At 36.1% G+C, this 24,068-nt stretch overlaps 1 protein-coding gene across 1 annotated transcript in view; it reads left to right on the forward strand.

The window, feature by feature from the left end:
* Positions 1–24,068, forward strand: part of LOC128518716 (collagen alpha-1(XXV) chain) — a 172,005-nt gene that overhangs the window by 76,182 nt on the left and 71,755 nt on the right. Inside the window, exons 3-4 of the mRNA XM_053491959.1 lie at positions 16,379–16,423; positions 20,325–20,332. Of these exons, the coding sequence (XP_053347934.1) occupies positions 16,379–16,423; positions 20,325–20,332 (53 nt within the window). The remainder of the gene's footprint in view (positions 1–16,378; positions 16,424–20,324; positions 20,333–24,068) is intronic.

The raw sequence follows: 24,068 nt of genomic DNA on the forward strand, positions 1-24,068 counted from the left end.
AGTTTGTCTGCGGTTCTGTAATTGAAGCCAGGTGTGTGCAATTAGAATTACTGTAAGATAGAGCATGCTGTGAGGGACTCTGTGATGGCTGAGAGATGCAGTCGACGGCCATGTTTGTACACCAATCTGTGATACCTAATGTGGAAAGTAGCACCGTTTCCAATTTGACATGACATCAAGGGTCTTCCCTTTATCAACCAATCTTTATTTTTCTCTCTAACATTAATAAAACCTGTAATGGTTTGGCACTCCATACAGGGTGTTCCCAACCCTGTGCCCTAAGTCTCCTGGGATAGGCTCCAAGCCATCCTGTATACAGGATAAAGCGGTATAGACAGTAATGAGATGACTTGTCACAACTTACTCATGATAGTTTTATTCAGGAGCACTTACTGTAATTCTAAAGCAGATGAACATGATTTAGCTTTGTTCGTATGGACGTCAATCTTTATGATTAACATGGAGATGGTTGGGTTTGAATGACGTACATTGTGGTTTACTTCTGACATTTTAATGAAAAGGTATTTGCCCTTATAAACATCATGCACTTTGGATCTGAATTCCAAAAGCTGTTTTGGATTGACATTGTCTTATGAAATTTCTAAAGGGCAGCGTCCCACTCTAAACGTTCTTCCACTGATTATATTGAATAAGAGACTTGGAAGATATTTTAAAGAGTTTATTAAGCTTCCACTGTGGAGCATGGCAGTGATTCGAGCAAACAAATTAGGATTAATTGAATATCATATTTGTTTTGGAAACCACCATTTCGGCATCTATGTAACCCAGAGCGGCCTTACAGTGCAAAATTACAGTGCGTTTTGGATCTACAGAGAGGTGATGAACTTTTTAAGTGACGGAATGCTAAGTGGTTTGAGTAAGGTTTATTACAGCATTGTTGATGACAATAGTTGTTCTGTTTTTTATTTTTTAAATATGCTGAATATATAAAACATTTTGTAACATAAGTGTAAAACTCATGAATCTGTGCTTCATGCCAACTCTACCTACTAAATTGACATCTTTTCTCATTTCAAATTGCCGGTGGAGTTTTTTGAAGTGGTATTTGAGAAGACTTTATGCCAGCCTAGTGCAAAGTGGATTGTGGTTGTGGCACATATATAATGAAATAAATTATGCGGGAAAAAATGGGAAGAAGATGCCAGGAGAATCTTGGGCACATGCACTTCTAAGTATGTAACAAGTGTTGTGGGAACAAGAGGGAGGATTTGATTTGCAAAACCATAAGCTGTTTGGGAGTAACAGAAAACCCACAGCTCCAAAAAGTCTGCAGTTGTTGACAAGAAACCATATAACAGGGTCCAGTAACTTTGTCCTCATAAGTGGACTCTAACACACTTCCAACATTATTCCTCAAATCCATGGCTGCATGCTGCATAGGCTTTTATCCGCAATGACACAAGGACAATTGATTGGCAATTTATGGAGTACCTTTTCTAATAAGTCATAAACACGAATAGTGGGTGCAAAATCATTGCAGAGGTAGTTCAGGACTTAATTTACTGCAGCATTAACAATAAGTAGCACTTGCACAGAATCACTACAACTCTGCATTAGTTTTTCCACTATTAAAGCTGTGTTTGAACATCCCCAAGCTGTGATTCATGTGAAATAAAACTGATCCACAGCTTTTCTGTGAGTAAAAGCTTTCCTTACAAAGTTCAGTTTGCAAAGCCTTTTGCATGGTTTTCATTTATTGTTTAGCTATATATTTGTAATATATTATAGCATCAATAAATTCCTAAAGATATTATTATTTTTTGTTAAAAAAATTATTACCTGGAACCATATACTTTATAATAAATTAAAAATTTTAGACTTTGTTTTAACCTCTGATCTGGCTTGAATGACTTACCAGTAAAAACACAAGGCAATTTTTGCCCCATCTGACAAATACTATTGATATTGTTTTTCTTCATTTCACAATGTGGTTACAAAAACGTTCATGTTTCTTTTTCTTCTTGGAAGATTTAATTCTGAAAATTCATGTTTCCCTTTGGAGCACAGATTTATTGTTTATTATCTTAAATCCAGCTGCCAGGAAGTATAAAAACATACCAACATCAAAAAATTGAGGATTTTAAAGAGTTTGAGCCTTTGACTTATTTAGGCTATTCGTTTATTCATTCATTCATTCATTCATTCATTCAGTTATTGTGGTTTGTAGCAATATTTACTACAAACCAATTGGGGTGCACACTGTTACAAGGCACAATACCAGAGCATCCTTATAAATGTTAAGTAAATTTATATATTTTATTAGTTGAATAAAATGTTTTTAATTGTTAATTATTAAGATTATATTGTTTGTAGAGCTCTTTACATCTTATCAGCATTAATGTCTGTTATTTAAAATCAATCAACACTTTCTGACCAATTCAATTTAAAGGTTTCATAGTCATAAAGACATTTTTAATAGGTATGTTTTAGAACACAGGTTTAACATGTGCACTTTGCTGTTGGGTTAGTTAAACGGTATGCACTTATATCTAATTTCTCGGTGAGATACCAAAAAAAAAAACATTTCTTATTAAAAAAATATATATACAGATTTTAAAAAGCATAATCAATTGAGGAAAAATGACCATTGTTTGCAGTATGCTTCAGCATAATCAGTTTATGAGGATTTATTGACTAATTGGCTAGAGGTTAAGGTTTGTACAGCATGCTGCATTGCCTGCTATACGATTGCTTAACTGCAATCTCTGTATCATGGCTGACCTTGCCTGCTGTTCCTATCTTCGTAACAAGCTAAAATGTGAAAAGAAATGCGACAATAGAGGGTTACTTTCTTTCTTTGTTTTTTTTTTCTTTCTTTCTTCTTTTTCTTTCTGTCTTTTTTCTTTTTTTAAAAAAACTGTACAACATAATAAAATAGTATGGAAGAACCTGAGGTCAGAGTACAGTAATGCTATTTATTTATTATAATATTTATTAATATTATTACCATAAAATTTTTTAAATCGCCTTATCAAAGTTTTAGTAAGTGATACAAAAAAATCTTAGCAATTCCTATTCAAATAAAATAAGAAAAATACATAAAACTAAATAGCATTCAACCTTACAGAATATGAGTATGACACTGTGTCTAGAATTTACTTACTGAATGATTTTAGTGACATGCCTGGTGTAAAATGTGATGAAACCACCGCTACACACCTACTGTAAAATGGTGCCAGAGGAGAATTGTGCCAGAAGGGAGACAATGGTCATGCAGCATAGATTGCTCATTTAAGTGTTTTCACCACCCTCTTCAAGAACATCATAAAGTTGTTTTACTACCTACACCGACCTTGTAAAATCTCATTATGCCATTAAATATACATTAAGGTCCTTTAATGATTACTCATCATTAATCATTATCTCAATGAAGGATTCTGCAAACTGTAATTTTTATGTTTTTTTTTTTTGTTTGTGTGTGTGTGTGTGTGTGTGTGTGTAACAAATATCCGTAATTTAGGGAAGTTAATGGCTTGAAAAAAGTAGCTGCTGATCTCCAAGTTCTAAAGATTTTATAGATTAAAAGAGTCAGTCGAAAATTAAGGCCTGGTTGCTACTTTCCGTCTTCCATATGGTCTTACCTCTACTGGTTATTCTGCCTCAGTGTCTCAGGAATAACTACAAGCTGGAAAAAGTGACATTATGCTCATGTGCCAGCTGATGTGGCATTGAATCTCAAGAGTAAAATTAAAAATGAGCTAGTTGTGCAGACTGTACCATTAATTCAATACCATGATATTAAATTTTAACAACTGCAAAGTATAAGTCGGATATTACCAAGTGTGTTGCAAGGATGCAATGTGAGCATATTGTGCATATAGCGTACAGAACCATAAATTAAAACCCAGGAAAGTGTTCATAATTACTTCAGCAACACGTAGGTATGCGTTTACGATATCCAGGTGGGATTATGCACTATTAAGCCTAGAATTTGTATTTATCCATGTGGGGACCATTCACAACAGCAGAAGATGAGTCACAGGTGGAGAAAGCTCCAAGCAGAACCAGAGCATCAGGATGGATTATTTCTTAAAGGAGTATCAGTCATTGCTTTGGCATATGGAGAGTTAACGTGTAGCATTTGGAGCTTTTAGAATGCCATTACTTTGATTTACTTTTGTTTAATACATGGATAGAATTTGTTTTCTGTAGTCATCTAACTACAGGGCTTTTCTAGGACACAAAATTTGGAATTTAGAATATATTTAGTTTCAGTCCCAGTATAGGGGATTTTTTTTTTTTTTGCTTCATGCGTCATACTAATTGCTGATGCTTCATAGCTTTAAAGTAATTGTAAAAATAATTGTGGGGAGCTATACAGATTTTAATAGCCTCCAACAGGAACAAAGTGGCTATAATTTAAAATCTGCACCCAAGTAGCTACAGTATAGTGCATAAATAAGTAACGTATATTAAATATCCTTTAGTAAATATTAAAGTTAATTTACAAATAATGAGAAAATATTGTTAGCACATAAATTCATTTATAATTTAAACTAAATTGTACAGGTATTCTTTTGTACTTTCATTGCTTTTTGCAATATCTGTATGTGTCAACTAAACAATTTATTGTCTCAAATGCTTTGTCAAATTTTTTTGTCAAATCACAGAGAGAATAAACTTTATATCCTACAAGCATTAAACGCTCACAAAATAAATTCAAGTACTTTCATGCTTTTAAACAAACCACACGAAGCCAGCAAAATGTAAGGGAATATCAAAGCTATGGCTTACATGTGATGTTACCACCGTCAGCCTGGAGCTCACACCACATTCAGAAACAGAAATAAATTTACACTTGCATAAGCTTTACTCGATACTTTTAGTGACACGTTCATTCAATGCCCAGATGTATTCAGGCAACTGTTTCTATTGGGACGTCTTTTTACCTCCCTTGAGATGTACCTCACAGCTGACTAACTGGACAGAGATGAATACCTAGAGCTCACAACACACTCAAACACATATTACTCAGGTTACAAACAGTATTCACAGTGGAATACTCACCAGCTGTTGTTTTATAAAGCAAAGACGCCCACCAAGAGCTTTGTGATGGAGACTGATACAATGCCACTTTGACCATCTGCCTGGTTAATTGTCAATCTTTTTCTTTTAGATGTCAAATTAGCAGCTGGGTCTCCAGAGGGGTATTGTTCTTAAAATAGTAGAAAGTCCATGAGTTTCTTTCACAATAAGAAATAGCAGCTTTAGGCACTTAATTTGTAATTAATACCATGCTAGTTGGTACTACTGAAGTCATTCATTCATCAAACTGCAATAGCAAACAATGATTGGTTACTGCTCTAAAGGAGAAGTTTCGGTACATTACTGAGGACTCCAACCTCTTTACCGCATACGTAAATCTACATGAAGCAGAGTATTGAACCAATAAACTCCAGCTAATATAACTTAAGTTGTGAAACAACAGCTTGGCTATTGATTTGTTTATTACCTTCACTGGCTCTAAGTACTATAGTCTCTGATTTCAGTTGGCCCACTGCAGACTCTGTGGGGAGGAAAATTACATTGCACAGGACACATTGGTCAAGTTTCAAATATCCAAGCCTTTGACTCAGCCAAAGAAGAAATACATCAAGCTCTAAAGGTGATGAAAGCTCTTCTCATAGTTACAGGGTCCATACATAAGGACCCTAGCTTCAATGTGAAAAACAAATTCTCTTAGCCGATGACTGATTGAAGATTGCCATCAGATGAATTTAACTAATAGGTAACTGCAAATTTTTCTTGGCATAAAAGATGAGCAGAACAAATTCCACAGATGCATTTGTAACGAGAGATGTCGGTAATGGACGAAAAAAAGAAAACACATTCATATGGAGCGAGTATGATTTTAGGCCTGAGCTATTTGAGCCATAGCTTTATATCCAAAGGGGAAATGCATTTTTATACACATTTCTTTTTCTTCTCTTAAACATTGTTAATTAGGCAGAAATGATGAATATTATGCTGGAAGGATAACAGAAAATCATAATCACTGGTTAACCAAAAACAGCAAGGAAGTCGAATCCCACAGAGTTAAACTGCTACTGCACTGACATGCTTCCGCACTTATCATTTATCAATGTTCAAAGAAATCAAGTAGAGATAGATAACAGGCTCTTACTGTGCAGTATGCTGTATATATGCACACATTCATTTAGAAAGGTTAGTCTCTTTGGAATAAGTTTAAATGCAATAAAAAAAATGTGTTAGTAAAGACTAGATTTTTACAAAGTGGGCTTAAACACAGGGAGGACTTTCTACATGGAATAATTTAAATAAAATGAAATTAAGCTTAAAATAAACGAATTAAGTGAATTAATGAGTCTAAATGATACGCATAGTCAACAAACCAGCAACACTAATAATGAGTTCCTTTTTTTTTCTGCTGTTTCCATTATGAGGCTTGGCTCTAGACTGGTTTAACAAAAAAGCATTCACACTGTCAGTGTGCTAAAATTGTGACAATGCCAAAGCCATCCATGGCTGCGAGTCCAGAAGACAAAAACTGGCCAAACTCTGTCTCTCCCCTCTCAGTAAGAGCGATGCTAACCAATCATGGCTTTTTTTTTCGAGTCTGTTGCATGTAGAAGGGTGTGTTACACTTCTCTGCAATGGCATAAAACAGAACTACTGCTTTTTGGCACAACTCCATCCCACATACATGGACACACACACACCTGTATCCCCTGATCATAGCTGGCCGAAAAGTATAAACGGTGAGTTAATTTAGCCAGAACAATAGATTTATTACGTTTAGAACAAAGAGTCTATTCAGCAAGTGTCTGTCTCCTGATGTTGCATATCCAGACCTAGCAGGATGTGGACTGATGTCATTCATAAAAATATTTTCTGAGCTCTGACTGTGTGTGTGTGTGTGTATAGGGGGATGTTCACTGGATACAGTGAGTCATGACAAGGGAATCATGATCAAAAACACCTACAACACACACACACACACACACACACACACACACACACACACACACACACACACACAAAGGGCTACAGATTCCTTACAGACTTTGTTGTTTAATACGGTTTAATACTTTTATATTGTAGATATGGACTTTACAGAATATCAATACAAGACCTTTGCTTAATCAGTGTGGTTATAAAAGCCATGGAGAATATGAGGCTTAAGCCTGTCTGACACTATATAATTTAATCCTGTTATTTCAGATTTCCTTGTCCATTGTTCTTTCTAACAAAATTTTAAAAACTGGAAGAGAATTTCTCCATCAGGTCCTGTACAGTATGTACTAAGAATCACTTCAAGGAATCTTGCTCAAAGTTATTTAAGTAATAAATAAAATTCTTACATAGTAGGACATAAAGTTATTTATAAAATTACATACTCTTACTTTCTGTGAGAAGTAGGACTGCTCCTACGAAAGCATGTAACATCACTGAGAGTCGCAACATAGGCTGCAAATCGTAGTGGGTGTTGTAGTTTTAACAGTTTTTTTGTAGTTTTAAATGGTGAATGGTAAAATCAGCACTCGCTGTGTAAAGCTTTATATACATTAGCAAATATTATAGATGCATGACTCTGAGATCCTAATCAAACTGCTCCAAATAAAACTGTTTCAGGCCCCCATGATAGAGCTGTATAGGTCATAATCTGATTAAAATTACTTTAAAAAGAATGTAAAACTGGAGAGAAAATGAGACTGTATTTGCTTGTGGAGGAGGTAGTAAAAAGTAAAAATCTAATTGAAGGAAAATTCTGGCCTACTCTTAGATGAAAAGCAATTTGTGAAAGCATCAATGCCACCTGTTAGTTTGTCGCACGTACCCTGGAGGAGTACAAAAACAGCTGTGTGTACTGTTTTTTATATATGATATATGAAAATTTGATTTAATATTTCTGACATTGCTGTGACAAACAGGAATTATCACTATTTTAAAGCTGTATTTTCGCTGTTACTTTGTTGTAAAGTAGCAGACAACATTAGAAATGTTCGGTAATGTTCTACTTGCAAACTGCATGCGATCCGTCACAAAAAAAAGTGTTGCATTTTTGTTCACATATCTTTTAAGAAACATCTCTATTTTGCACAAGGCTCTGTCTAAATAATATTTCCTGGTGACTTCCAACCAGTTAGAACACCTCCGGAGCTTTTTTCCCCAAGTTTTAATGGAGATTGGACTGTTTTCCTATTTTAAGATTGTTTATAAATTGCTCTTACTCCTAGTACTAAAAGTAGGACCAAAATTGCATCACATTTAGTAATTTTTTTTTCAGAAAAAAATTAATTAAAATGTATACTGATCAGCAATAACATTAACATCACATAACATTTACAATTATCATCAATTATACCAGTAAACTGATGAAGGCTTATTAATGCCTGTGAAAAGCAAAGGCTTGGCTGTCTGGAATGATTCATCAAAAAAAGCAATGTTGCACAAACTGCTGAGAAAAGATCATTCTGGCTATGAAGGAAAGGTCTCAGAACATGCAGTGCATCATAGCCTGCACACAATATTTGGCCTAGTGTTACGTTAAAGTTTTTAAAGTGTCTCGTGTGTAAAAATCAAACAGCCAGTATGCATGATGTAAAAGTACATTCATGAGCTATTACAGCTGGGGTAAAACAGGCACTCAATACTTTAAAATTTATTTATCCCCATCAAAAAAAAAAGCAAACAACCATGTCCTCCTTTTCTTGTTGACCTACCCTTATAATTTTATGTCATGCACTAGCATCACAGATGTGGAGGTTGGCTGCACGTTAAAAGCGTAATTTAAAAAATCAACGTCAGCTAATGGTTAGGACACTATTCAAGCTTGCAGTCTGTGACAAACAGTCGCCTTAATTGAGGTTTATTTGGCACCCGTTTTTAATTATGTTGGGGTTAATTATATGCATGAGGTCACCTGAAGGTATAAGCATTAGATGAGCTGTCAGAAAGCCAGAAAAAAAGTACTCAACAATTTCAATCCGGTTTGGGACCCGCACTGCATTCAGTTGGCTTGGGGCTGTGATTGGAGCATGACCATTGAGTGGGAACTAAACCCAGGCCTTCCGCATGGCAAGCAAGAAACCTACCACTGAGCTACCAATACCCACCTTTAATATGAGTAAATGATTCAGTATAAAGCAATGGACAATGTAAAGTGTAGGTTTTTTTTCCTTAAACTGAGATTGGTAACAGAACAGAAAAGCTGATTGGAACTTCTCAGACACCCTGAATAAATTACACATATACCTTCTATAACAAGTCTGTCCTAAAAGACAAATGTCCTTCTGTCATTAAATACTATAGTTGAGTTGAAGAATTCCTCGTTCTTTGAAGGAATTATTTCGCTTTGAATGGAATGTTCACTATTCATTCAGATCTTTATTATAACTTGGTGGCATATGTTGAGCTTCAAATGAGCTCTAGTGACTATAATGCAGTCTTATTCATAGATGACATATAAATGTTTTGCTGTTTCCTAAACAACTGAAAAACAAAGAAAAGCGCATAAAACCAATTTTACAGTGGTTATGATGAATGCCAACTTAATTTAGCGTTTAGCAATTGCAGCACCACATTGTTTATAATAATACAACATGACATTAAAGTTATGAATTATAGTCAAATTTAAAGCCATGTAATATTTTGCTGTGAACAAAGACTTAAACAAAGAATGAAAGAATTCCACAATTATGGCTCATCACTACATTAAGTACATGAAGTGCTCAATTTGGTACATCAATTTGTTCTTTCCTGACAGGTTTAACATAAAATATGATGTGCATTGATTAGTCTGTCTCACAAGGTAGTTTTATAAATATAGTGGATTGAAAAACTTAGCATCATACTTTATTGTTCTTTTCAAAATCATTGAACTTCTTGTTACTTGTAATCTGTTCCTGCCCACACACTTATGAAAATCCATCCATCTATTATCTATACTGCTCATACTGTATAGGGTTATGGAGGCCTGGTGCCTATCCCTGGAAACTTAGTTCACAAGGTGAGGCATGATGTAAAGATATGGGGGTAAACCCATTTGCAGAAAACAAGCAGACACCCAGTCAAACACTATTGGCAATTTGTAAACCCCAATCAGGATACAACGCATGACTTTGGGATGTGGAAGGAAACCCTCGGTACTCAGAGGACACCCACCAAGCACAGGGAGAACATGCAAACCAGACACACAGACCAGAGGCGAGATGCTGGTTAGCTTAGTGCTAACCACTTAGCCACCACTTATTAAGATGTCACTCTGAATATGAAGCGGCGTATAAGTTTATTAAAGAGATGACAGATGAAGGGCCTTGGTTACCGTTGGGAAAGTTTAGCCAGGGGTTCTCAGTAGTTGTGGTTATAAGGACAAGGCCTGGGCATCATTAAGTTTAGAAATCAGTACTCATGGTCTTAGAAAAGGCCAGATAATTGGCCACTAAGAAGCATGAACCATAAAACATTGATTAAATGGTAGAATATCTACATGTAGCCCTTTTCTTAAAACTTATCCAATTGCACACATTAGTTTTCATTTTTGTGAAAAATCAGTCCTGTAATGCAATTTATAATTGCTAAAAATTGAAGCAAAATTTACACAGCCTTTGAAAAAATTGCCTTTATACACTACTTTTATACAAGTTCAATTTTATCATGTCACTTAAGAGTGACAAATAAAAAGTTTCAGAATCTTTATGAACAAAGAAGAAGAAGTGTTAGTGAAATTAATTAGCAAGTAACCATTTACTGATATATTTATGGCTCACTCAAAATGAGCTGTCACAGCTGCTGGTCCAGACAAGAAAAGCCAGCAAAACGAAGGACACAGTTACCAGATCTAATATTAACACTTGGCAAATTAATGAATCCATAAATATGCTGACTTAGCATTTTTGTCCTTGGCTCAGCCTGGGAACTTAGTAAACTGTTGAATTATCTTACTCCAGGCTGGTGTGAGTGTTTAAGTTCAACCTCTTATCTTTTGAAGTTGTTTCATTAGAAAGATTTAAAAGCTAAAATAATTTTCTCTGTTGCTTTTCTAACACATTACACACAAATGATGTTACTTCGTCAATTTGGTTAAGCACAAGTACTGTAAATAGCACTGTTGTTATTGTTGCAAAGCAGCTTTACACAATTAAAAGAATTATTTAAGTTTGTATGGAATGTGAGTATGTATGAGTCAAAATGGTCCCTGATGAGCAAGCCAAGGGTGACATTGGCAAGGAAAAACTCCCTGAGATGGCAATAGGAAGAAACCTTGAGAGGAACCAGACTCAACAGGGAACCCATCCTCATTTGGGTGAAACAGAAAGCAGGAATTGATCTGCTTTCATACTGTGTGTTAGGTGGCAGGCAGTTCAGTTAATTTTAATTGATTTTAATATGGAGTCCAGGTAGTTATTGGAGGCTCAGGTTGACTTGTAGAAAATTCCGGTACTGAACTATTGAGCAACTTCAGCCAAGTCAAGTCCTCAGAGAAACAGCTGTCAACATCAGTCGAGGCCAGAACCGTCTTTATGGTAGAGGCAAACTGTCCCCAGACACCAGATGCATCCCAAAGAGACACACGGGGCATCCATGTGATGGATCAACCAGAAGCGGGGCACCAGGATGGGTCAGACAGGTGTGGAGTGCAAAGGGAGCCTGAATCATTGAATAAATGCATCTGTGTTGAAGAGAATAAATACTGTATAAATTGAACTGTCAAGTGCATATTTAATATGGAGCCAAGAAAGTGCCATATTTGATTTTAGATTTCTCACTCACTCATCATCTAAATCACTTTATGCTGCATACAGGGTCACTTGGCGAATGGAGTCTATCCAGGAGACACAGGGCACAAGGCGGTACACCCTGGTAGGGGTGCCAATGCACCGCAGGGCACACAATCTAATTGAAGGAAAATTCTGGCCTACTCTTAGATGAAAAGCAATTTGTGAAAGCATCAATGCCACCTGTTAGTTTGTCGCACGTACCCTGGAGGAGTACAAAAACAGCTGTGTGTACTGTTTTTTATATATGATATATGAAAATTTGATTTAATATTTCTGACATTGCTGTGACAAACAGGAATTATCACTATTTTAAAGCTGTATTTTCGCTGTTACTTTGTTGTAAAGTAGCAGACAACATTAGAAATGTTCGGTAATGTTCTACTTGCAAACTGCATGCGATCCGTCACAAAAAAAAGTGTTGCATTTTTGTTCACATATCTTTTAAGAAACATCTCTATTTTGCACAAGGCTCTGTCTAAATAATATTTCCTGGTGACTTCCAACCAGTTAGAACACCTCCGGAGCTTTTTTCCCCAAGTTTTAATGGAGATTGGACTGTTTTCCTATTTTAAGATTGTTTATAAATTGCTCTTACTCCTAGTACTAAAAGTAGGACCAAAATTGCATCACATTTAGTAATTTTTTTTTCAGAAAAAAATTAATTAAAATGTATACTGATCAGCAATAACATTAACATCACATAACATTTACAATTATCATCAATTATACCAGTAAACTGATGAAGGCTTATTAATGCCTGTGAAAAGCAAAGGCTTGGCTGTCTGGAATGATTCATCAAAAAAAGCAATGTTGCACAAACTGCTGAGAAAAGATCATTCTGGCTATGAAGGAAAGGTCTCAGAACATGCAGTGCATCATAGCCTGCACACAATATTTGGCCTAGTGTTACGTTAAAGTTTTTAAAGTGTCTCGTGTGTAAAAATCAAACAGCCAGTATGCATGATGTAAAAGTACATTCATGAGCTATTACAGCTGGGGTAAAACAGGCACTCAATACTTTAAAATTTATTTATCCCCATCAAAAAAAAAAGCAAACAACCATGTCCTCCTTTTCTTGTTGACCTACCCTTATAATTTTATGTCATGCACTAGCATCACAGATGTGGAGGTTGGCTGCACGTTAAAAGCGTAATTTAAAAAATCAACGTCAGCTAATGGTTAGGACACTATTCAAGCTTGCAGTCTGTGACAAACAGTCGCCTTAATTGAGGTTTATTTGGCACCCGTTTTTAATTATGTTGGGGTTAATTATATGCATGAGGTCACCTGAAGGTATAAGCATTAGATGAGCTGTCAGAAAGCCAGAAAAAAAGTACTCAACAATTTCAATCCGGTTTGGGACCCGCACTGCATTCAGTTGGCTTGGGGCTGTGATTGGAGCATGACCATTGAGTGGGAACTAAACCCAGGCCTTCCGCATGGCAAGCAAGAAACCTACCACTGAGCTACCAATACCCACCTTTAATATGAGTAAATGATTCAGTATAAAGCAATGGACAATGTAAAGTGTAGGTTTTTTTTCCTTAAACTGAGATTGGTAACAGAACAGAAAAGCTGATTGGAACTTCTCAGACACCCTGAATAAATTACACATATACCTTCTATAACAAGTCTGTCCTAAAAGACAAATGTCCTTCTGTCATTAAATACTATAGTTGAGTTGAAGAATTCCTCGTTCTTTGAAGGAATTATTTCGCTTTGAATGGAATGTTCACTATTCATTCAGATCTTTATTATAACTTGGTGGCATATGTTGAGCTTCAAATGAGCTCTAGTGACTATAATGCAGTCTTATTCATAGATGACATATAAATGTTTTGCTGTTTCCTAAACAACTGAAAAACAAAGAAAAGCGCATAAAACCAATTTTACAGTGGTTATGATGAATGCCAACTTAATTTAGCGTTTAGCAATTGCAGCACCACATTGTTTATAATAATACAACATGACATTAAAGTTATGAATTATAGTCAAATTTAAAGCCATGTAATATTTTGCTGTGAACAAAGACTTAAACAAAGAATGAAAGAATTCCACAATTATGGCTCATCACTACATTAAGTACATGAAGTGCTCAATTTGGTACATCAATTTGTTCTTTCCTGACAGGTTTAACATAAAATATGATGTGCATTGATTAGTCTGTCTCACAAGGTAGTTTTATAAATATAGTGGATTGAAAAACTTAGCATCATACTTTATTGTTCTTTTCAAAATCATTGAACTTCTTGTTACTTGTAATCTGTTCCTGCCCACACACTTATGAAAATCCATCCATCTATTATCTATACTGCTCATACTGTATAGGGTTATGGAGGCCTGGTGCCTATCCCTGGAAACTTAGTTCACAAGGTGAGGCATGATGTAAAGATATGGGGGTAAACCCATTTGCAGAAAACAAGCAGACACCCAGTCAAACACTATTGGCAATTTGTAAACCCCAATCAGGATACAACGCATGACTTTGGGATGTGGAAGGAAACCCTCGGTACTCAGAGGACACCCACCAAGCACAGGGAGAACATGCAAACCAGACACACAGACCAGAGGCGAGATGCTGGTTAGCTTAGTGCTAACCACTTAGCCACCACTTATTAAGATGTCACTCTGAATATGAAGCGGCGTATAAGTTTATTAAAGAGATGACAGATGAAGGGCCTTGGTTACCGTTGGGAAAGTTTAGCCAGGGGTTCTCAGTAGTTGTGGTTATAAGGACAAGGCCTGGGCATCATTAAGTTTAGAAATCAGTACTCATGGTCTTAGAAAAGGCCAGATAATTGGCCACTAAGAAGCATGAACCATAAAACATTGATTAAATGGTAGAATATCTACATGTAGCCCTTTTCTTAAAACTTATCCAATTGCACACATTAGTTTTCATTTTTGTGAAAAATCAGTCCTGTAATGCAATTTATAATTGCTAAAAATTGAAGCAAAATTTACACAGCCTTTGAAAAAATTGCCTTTATACACTACTTTTATACAAGTTCAATTTTATCATGTCACTTAAGAGTGACAAATAAAAAGTTTCAGAATCTTTATGAACAAAGAAGAAGAAGTGTTAGTGAAATTAATTAGCAAGTAACCATTTACTGATATATTTATGGCTCACTCAAAATGAGCTGTCACAGCTGCTGGTCCAGACAAGAAAAGCCAGCAAAACGAAGGACACAGTTACCAGATCTAATATTAACACTTGGCAAATTAATGAATCCATAAATATGCTGACTTAGCATTTTTGTCCTTGGCTCAGCCTGGGAACTTAGTAAACTGTTGAATTATCTTACTCCAGGCTGGTGTGAGTGTTTAAGTTCAACCTCTTATCTTTTGAAGTTGTTTCATTAGAAAGATTTAAAAGCTAAAATAATTTTCTCTGTTGCTTTTCTAACACATTACACACAAATGATGTTACTTCGTCAATTTGGTTAAGCACAAGTACTGTAAATAGCACTGTTGTTATTGTTGCAAAGCAGCTTTACACAATTAAAAGAATTATTTAAGTTTGTATGGAATGTGAGTATGTATGAGTCAAAATGGTCCCTGATGAGCAAGCCAAGGGTGACATTGGCAAGGAAAAACTCCCTGAGATGGCAATAGGAAGAAACCTTGAGAGGAACCAGACTCAACAGGGAACCCATCCTCATTTGGGTGAAACAGAAAGCAGGAATTGATCTGCTTTCATACTGTGTGTTAGGTGGCAGGCAGTTCAGTTAATTTTAATTGATTTTAATATGGAGTCCAGGTAGTTATTGGAGGCTCAGGTTGACTTGTAGAAAATTCCGGTACTGAACTATTGAGCAACTTCAGCCAAGTCAAGTCCTCAGAGAAACAGCTGTCAACATCAGTCGAGGCCAGAACCGTCTTTATGGTAGAGGCAAACTGTCCCCAGACACCAGATGCATCCCAAAGAGACACACGGGGCATCCATGTGATGGATCAACCAGAAGCGGGGCACCAGGATGGGTCAGACAGGTGTGGAGTGCAAAGGGAGCCTGAATCATTGAATAAATGCATCTGTGTTGAAGAGAATAAATACTGTATAAATTGAACTGTCAAGTGCATATTTAATATGGAGCCAAGAAAGTGCCATATTTGATTTTAGATTTCTCACTCACTCATCATCTAAATCACTTTATGCTGCATACAGGGTCACTTGGCGAATGGAGTCTATCCAGGAGACACAGGGCACAAGGCGGTACACCCTGGTAGGGGTGCCAATGCACCGCAGGGCACACACACACTCATTCAGACACTACAGGCAAATGGGAAGGCCAGTTAGCCTAAACTGCAACTCTTTGGACTGTGTGTGGGAAACGAAGTAACTCCATGCCCACAGGCCTGAGGCGGGAATCGAACCCAGACCCTGGAGGTGCAAGGCGAAAGTGCCATAGTTTTCAATTTCAACTTTCAATTTGTTAATGAATTTTTGAATGGATTGAAGAAGCACTAAATCTACAAAAACTCTGACCTCTCTTTGAGTGCTTCTATTGAACTTTTCGACATTTGCCAAAATTTGCAGCAGAAATATTTGAGGATTTTATACGGATCAAACAAGAAAGATAGTCTAAGGACATTTTTCTTCTTTTGCATTTTAGGCCCACCAGGAAAGCGAGGAAGAAGAGGACACAACGGGGAACCTGGTGAGTATTTTCTTTGCAACACCTTGCGGTTCAGTATCCATGTTGTTTCACTCCATAGACTGTTTTCAAAACAAGTAACAAGACCGATTCATGGAACTTTTTTCATGAAAGGGTAATACAGTAAGTTCTCCTTTCACATTTTCCTAATGAAAATGATGGAGACTTAACGTGCAACTGCCCGGAAGAGTTGAATTCTCTGTCTGGTAGTTTTGTTTTTTTTGGACCTTTAGTAGGAAGTTCATACCTAGAACAGACCATCAAATCCTGCAAAAAATAGACCTAGTTCATTTTGGAGGATTTACATCAATGCCCTACCCACAAAGCATATAAAATGGATGCGGGTTAAAACTATAATGAAAAAAAAAAATAATCTGAAATTCTATGTGGATAAATAAAGAACATTGAAGACTAATGATCACAAGTGTTGAGAGGTGTAGGGGTTGAATATGGTACAATTGTACTATTGGAGCAAAGGTAGTCACTCCATAAAAAGTCAATGACTGCATATAAATTTGAATCACTGCATATAAAAGCTTTTTCCTCAGTAAACTCGAGCTATGAGGTAGTGGTTAGCTCATTGGAGAGGAAATGAAGGCCGCCACTGATAGAACAGACAGGACATTGGACTCAATTATTATTAATTGTGATGTGGGCTTTCAAATCACAGGAATTAAATACAATCAGGAGACAGGCCAAAAATTCTAGTTGACTCTTGATGTCTGCATACAAAGCACTCTGTTCTTAATTTTGCTAAATAAATTTCTAATCTTGTGAATGGCCTGGAGCTGTGTTTTCAGTTGGGTGGATGATTGTGTATATATTCTTGTGGTATATATTTCAAACTACTATTCACCATGCATGTCACTTCAAAGCCAAAAGGGAAAGTGATGCATTGTGTTGTTATTTTATATAAAGCTTAAAAATGTGGACAATCGTCTTTGGGTTGATGTGTACTTTTGAGGTTGCTTTATGCTGCGGTGAAAACTGAAATAACCTCCTGTGGATAAATTGAACGGAAAGGCAACCAGTGCCAGCAAGAACAATGTGTAACAGTGTACAGCCTTGTATAGTAATTGTATACAATAAGACAACAATTCCTTTTATTGAGCTGATACATGAACTGCATCATTGTGTTGCTCTATCAGCATGTAGCACAGCCAGACCAAGCATATCAAGGCATTTTACACTTGGGCCACACACTATTAGCCAGGCCAGATTTGCATTTTCCATCTCTGGTCTGCGACCACACACACACACACACACACACACACACACACACACACACTTCCATTTAGGATGTGGTCCACAGACAAGCCAAAACAAATGTGAGTTGATGCTCAAATAATGAGTTCTAGAGATGTTATTTTACTCTCACCTTTGTACATTAGACTAATGGTCCACTTGAAGTAAAACTGCATATGATCCAGGTTCCTCCTCATAAAAGAATCAAATACTCTGTGATGTGTATTTTCTATTGGCCTGTTGGGAAAAACACTGGTTAATACTGAATTCCCAAATAGGTACAGAAATAACGAATCTTTTTCTTTGTCATATCTGTGTTTCTACTTTATATCACACATGAAGAATATCTCATAGTCATCACTAGAAACTTGGCTTCATCAAGCTTGCTTGGGTAGTGCTTCCATTAAAGAATAATTTTTAGAACATTTTTGACCACTTATTTAAATGAAGACCAAAGGGTTTCCAAGGTGAGAAACACTAAACATGTGGAAAGACTGTCTGGATGGATGGAATATCTTTTCATCTGGTTAGACTCTGCCCAATGTAACCAGCTAAATGAGGGGCAAGAGCAAACTGGAAAAACACCAAGGTGTTTACCCAGGAACTAAAACTCAAAATTAGGACGAGTGAATAAGGTTTGAGGAGGAACAGGCGCTTTTTTGGCTTGGCTGACTGGAGCAGTCATAGATGGGGTTCGTGGTCGAGGGATGTCGCTGTTGAGTGAGAGCATGGCGGTTATCTATGACCGTGCAAAATGGGTGGTCAGTGCTTGATTGCACTTACATGCACACAGGCGCCTATTCACATCCCCTGAGTAGGTTAGAGTCCTTGCATTTCTGACCAAATGACCACAGGAAAAAGGCTATTAAAAGGTTTCATTTCAGCAGATAACTATCCAGATGAAATCAACTGCTTAACAGAACAATAACCTTCAATGCAGAAACCCATCTGCTACATCTATAAAAATAAATATAAGCCAGTAAACTATACTGTAAAACTACTGTATAAGTGAAAGTACCATTGAGAAATTTACCAACTATTTTTGGGCAATATTTAAAATCCAGTTCAGTTCTTTTGTCAGTGGGATAAAATAAACACAGAGATGCAATGAGGCATCTAAAACTACTAAGCATGGAGGGAGTAATCAAATCAAACAATTCTGGAGCAAAATTTTGTACTAAAAGGGTTATAGCACCATAATTATAATGCATTAAACGGCAATGAACTGCTATCAAAGTAAACACAATATGTACAGTATATGAGTACGCTAAATGATAGCTGGCGAAATAACAGAGTTAGCAAACCGGAAACTATGTAGCTGTCAGTACCTATGGCTGTTCCAGACCTTCCTGTCATATCTGCAGGTGATAATGACTTGCCCTTTCTTATGACCATGCAGAGTCTACCTTACTACTTTGCCAGGAAGACTTTAATCATGGGGGAAGACATCAAACATTCAGAGAATTCCACTAAAAGGAGCTGGGTTATTTTTCTTCCATCTTCTGTTTTTGGACTAAGATTGCAAAGATGGGACTGCTGTGTTTCCTCTGTGTAGCACATATAAATTAAATAATACTTCTATTAAATAAACATGTCTTTAAATGTCCATTAGGAATTATTATCTAACCTAAAGTCTTATATTTTATGTAAGCATTTTACATTTTATTTTGTGCTATGTACTTTATGTGTTGAGTATATGTTGTCAGCTGCTTCAGGAAACAAGGTTTAAACAACTTGTTAAAGGTTAACTTCTGGACTCATTTTGTTTTGCAATATGTTAGCATTGTTATGAAGGTTTAAGAGGTTAGGAAAGAAAATGCTAAAGGTTTTTTTAGACGTGGAATGCTCTACAATGTTATGGCTGTTTCTACTCTAATGATTTATCATCTGAAAAAAAAAGTGTCATTGCTAAGGTATTGCCCTCAAGGACAGATTGTTGAGGAATGTTTATCCAAATAAATTGCAAATCTACAAGACATAATCTATTTATTTTTTTTATAATTTACAAATGAAAAATGTCCTTGAGAATTTTTTCACTAAACCTCGCACACCAAAACTGCATGACTGGGAGCTGGGTGTTTTCGTTGGTAACGTGAAAGCTTTTTAATAAACACCTTTGAAAATTAGCAAAATCCTGTGACTGAGAAGGAAATGGATAAAAGAGGGCCTCCTGGTCAATACTATATTCCATTTCTTCTTATTTTTAATGTACAACATTGATAGTCTATTTTGTATTAGGACATTTTGCCTAGGAGCTAATTTTATATGCACTCAGTATTAATAACGCACATGAATCTGCACACATGCAGAAATAAGATGCAGGGATACTCATGAGCTGAAACAGAATAGCCGGAAGCATGTCATTTTATTAGGGTGTAATGTATTTATAACCATTAGTTTATGCCAGTTTAGCCTTTTAGCTTGGACATCAAGAATGGCATCTGGGGTTAAACCTGCAGATAGGATGAGCTGCAACCACTAATGGTAACAGCCAAATGATGATAAAGAAGAACAACATTTTAGACGAATCAGGAGTTGAAACAATTCCAGGAACTACTGGCGATACAGCTGCTACTAAACAGCTCCTGGAAATTAACTTGTCTGTTAGTTTGTCCAAATGATGACAAATTTTCTTTTTTTTTCTCTTTTCTCTTTCTAGGACCTCCTGTAAGTACGACACCAAAGAACTGAATTTGATTTGAACGAATGATTGTGCAACTTTGAAGGTAAAACCTCTGATGACTAATTAGGTTTAAAAACGCATGAATTTTCATTAACAAATTAGGAAAATGTGACATTTAAATATATTTTTTTCTTGAGCATATTTTGTTTGTGGTCACTCTATACAGTAGGCAAAGCCAGCGGTTTATAAACAAAACCAGGGAATAGGCTGGTGAAGAAAATCCAACTCCAATGGTTTTCTCTAATGTAGAAATGCGCTGGACCAAAGTTTACCAAATAGTGAAAGTTTGCCAGGCCCTTCTGTAAAAAATGAGTCTGAGGTACAGAACAGAGTAATTACAGAAGAATTTTACTTCACAAAGATCAAACTATCTGCAATCAGGATGATAAATATAAAGCCATGTTTAATCAATAACAGCACTGATCATCAAGATGTGACGAAACAGGCCATGTATCACCAATATAATTCACAGAGGTTGTGGCCAGTTGAAAGGGTATGACGGTGCAGGTCCATAAAACTGTGAAAAGAATAAGAAGCTAATTCTTTTTACATTTATCGACACCTACCATACACAATTCAGCATGGAGGTGAGATGAAGCCAGGCGGTAAAGGTGTTTTTCTTTAGCCATCAATCACTCTGTTGGGTGCTGTGTATCAGCCCATGCTAAAGAAGAAAATCATTAGAAAAACACTGGGAATAGATGTTTTTTTATTTATATATATATTTTTCAAAGGACTGTTTAAAGAGGATAAACAACAGAAAGTCTTTTATTCATCTTTTACAAGATTAAAAGTTCTATATTGTTTTATCTACCACTCTCGGATCGATCACAATGTGACACATGACACAACACCAATAAGCCAAAAATAAAAGGATATATATATACAGTATACAATTTTTTTATTTTTTTGCCATACTCATTCAAAGTAAATATGTATATAGTTATTAGATGTGCTAAAAATAATGACATGTTATTGTAAATTCAATTTACCTATGAACATTATCTTAAATGATCTGATAAACTGTAAGGATGTGTGACTTGAAATGGATTCACGGAAAATTTAAAAACTCTTTGTTCAATAGACACTATAAAAGGAACAAAGACGAAAAACAAGGTGGAAAAGCTATTTGCTTTATAAGTGTTTTATTTCACTCCTCCAGATAATGTTTTGAAGAGATTGTAATTCAGATAATGGCTACTTTTATTATTTTGGATTTTTAAGAATGATAGACAAGAAAGGCCTCTGAACAGCCTTTAAAAAGACTGGAAAAGCACTCAGCAGTTAGCCACTGGATTTCTCCAGACAAATAATAAAAAAGAAATAGCAAACTCATTTTACTATAGCTTGTTGACTTATTTAAAGCAATTAATTGGTCTACGAAAAGAGACTGCCAACCACTGGATCGTGATGGTGCACTCAGTAAACCTTACAATCAAATGCAACAATTGAAAAATATGCCAGTTTAGTAATGCATGATGATACATTTGGGCCACAAGACTTGTGTACAGGATTTTCCTGCTGTTGGTTATAATTAATAAAAAACACAAACCACACAATGAAGTTTATCAATCAATTCAAGCTTGTTTTATTTTTTCATATAAAAAAATGGAACAAGGATGTTAGCATCATACTTATAAAATTGAATGAACAGTTAGGTCCATATCCATGTCAGCTAGACTCTAGGTTCTCCTTAGTATGCTGTTTTGATCTGTGTATTTGAAACAAAATCCACTGTGGGTTCCAACACAATAAAGGGTGAACGATAAGGTCATCGTGATTATTCACCCAGAAGCTCTAAGGCTCTAAATCTAAACCGCCACTAACTGATCCATTTTGAATACAGATCTCCGAGGAATTGGTATAACATGCTGTAACCTTTAAAATGTCTTAAAAACTCTTAAATTACACACACTGAATTTTTACGTTCAAGCCTTGTTTAACGTTTTGTTTGTTTGTTTGTTTTTTACTAGCCCTTATGAATTCCAGTCAGCCTATAAGTGCTCACACAAACGGCTGGCGTGGAATAGCATTTTTCCAGGGTTTTCCCCCTCTGAAATTATGTGAAGGAACAGTGTGCTTTCGAAAATGAATTATGCAGTAGGCCTGCCCAGGATTAACAAAACCTTGGAGACACCCAGGGGCTCAGCCCTTGGCCTCATCCATAATGCAGTGCACCTGTTAATAAAACATCTTCCAGTTGGACTTTGATCAGCATTATACCTCACCTCTGCTGAGAGGAGATTTAGGAAAGTCCAAACACTGACTTGCTACTAATTATCATGGCATTTTGACAAGTTAGGGTAAAAAAGTGCTAGGCAGAAACGTGAGTTTACAACTATAATATTTGGGTGCAAAATGGATATGAATAACATGCAGTACCCTACCTAAAACTAATCTGTATTTTGGTGAGCTTGGATGTGGAAGTATAGTTAAATGTCTACAGATCATTTAAGAATTTCATTATTTCAGTATAAAAGATCTTTCATTTCTCACATGAGAAGCTTTGTGTCAGCTATGCGAGAGGACCAGAATTTCCAAATGCCAAGAAAGCAAAATCACTGTGTGTTGCCTAGCAATGACATTCCAAACACATTCTCTAAGACAACCAGCTAGAGGTAGCACAGCTGGATTCAAATATGAATCATACCTGCACCGATAGCCATCCTTTCCTGCAGATGGAATTGCTACATTAACAATTTATGCTAAGCAAAGGTTTTTCACAATTGTTTTTTTGTCTTTTCAGCACCACATATAAAAAAAACAGAGTTCAGGAGAATCTGGAAAAACAGAATATTTAGTTTACTCAAATTCGTGTACCTAATGATGCCTATAATTCCCGTATAGTCCAAGATGAGCATGAAGAATTGAAACACCAGACCCAGGGACTGTTCCTATCAGCATGAGGTTACCTCAGTTGTTGAAACTGTCAGTGGTACACAACTGTGGCTGCAAATTGCTAAACCTTAAATACAGTGAAAACCAATACCAGCTATGTCATCGTAGCAGATAAGTATGGGCTGGTAAATGTTATTCTATAATACACATACTGTACATTGGGGACAGTCCCAGAAAGAAGAGTGTTGAAGAAAAGAAAATGAGCAAAACCCAATACAAGGAGGACAAAGTGTTACAAGGAGTGACATCTGTGCCATCCCAATGACTGCCATGAATCAGGACCACATATGGGGCTGTTCATATTGTACATAAAGTATAGAACATGTTTCAGTGTTGACAGGCATTTCAAATCAGCCAGATACAATCTGGTTTATTCAGGGGGCCAAGTGAAACCAGAGAAGTGCAATCTATTACAGAATATTTGTACTGTGACAACAGAAGCTTTCAAGCAACAGCAATACTGCTGTAAAATTGTGAGACGTGTATATTTTCTAAGCTTGCTGTTAGCAGCAAACTCTGCGGCAACAAGAGGGCTGGTTTCATCGGATCTAAACACTGTAAACCGGAGTGGCTATTTAATTAAATATTGGTATATGTGAAAGTCATCATTTTAAATATTAATTGTATATATTTATATGAGAAACTTCACATAGTGATACTGAAAAATATATTATTGAGGTCTTTAAAGATTTTAAGATCATTAAATACATCTATGGAATCATCATCATCATCATCATCATCATCACCACTACCACCACCACCAGTAACAACAACAGTAGCACCTCTTTTATGAAACCCTTCAGTGTTACTTCAAATGATTAT

The sequence above is a fragment of the Clarias gariepinus genome, chromosome 1 (genome assembly GCF_024256425.1).
Source record: "Clarias gariepinus isolate MV-2021 ecotype Netherlands chromosome 1, CGAR_prim_01v2, whole genome shotgun sequence".
Lineage (NCBI taxonomy): Eukaryota > Metazoa > Chordata > Actinopteri > Siluriformes > Clariidae > Clarias > Clarias gariepinus.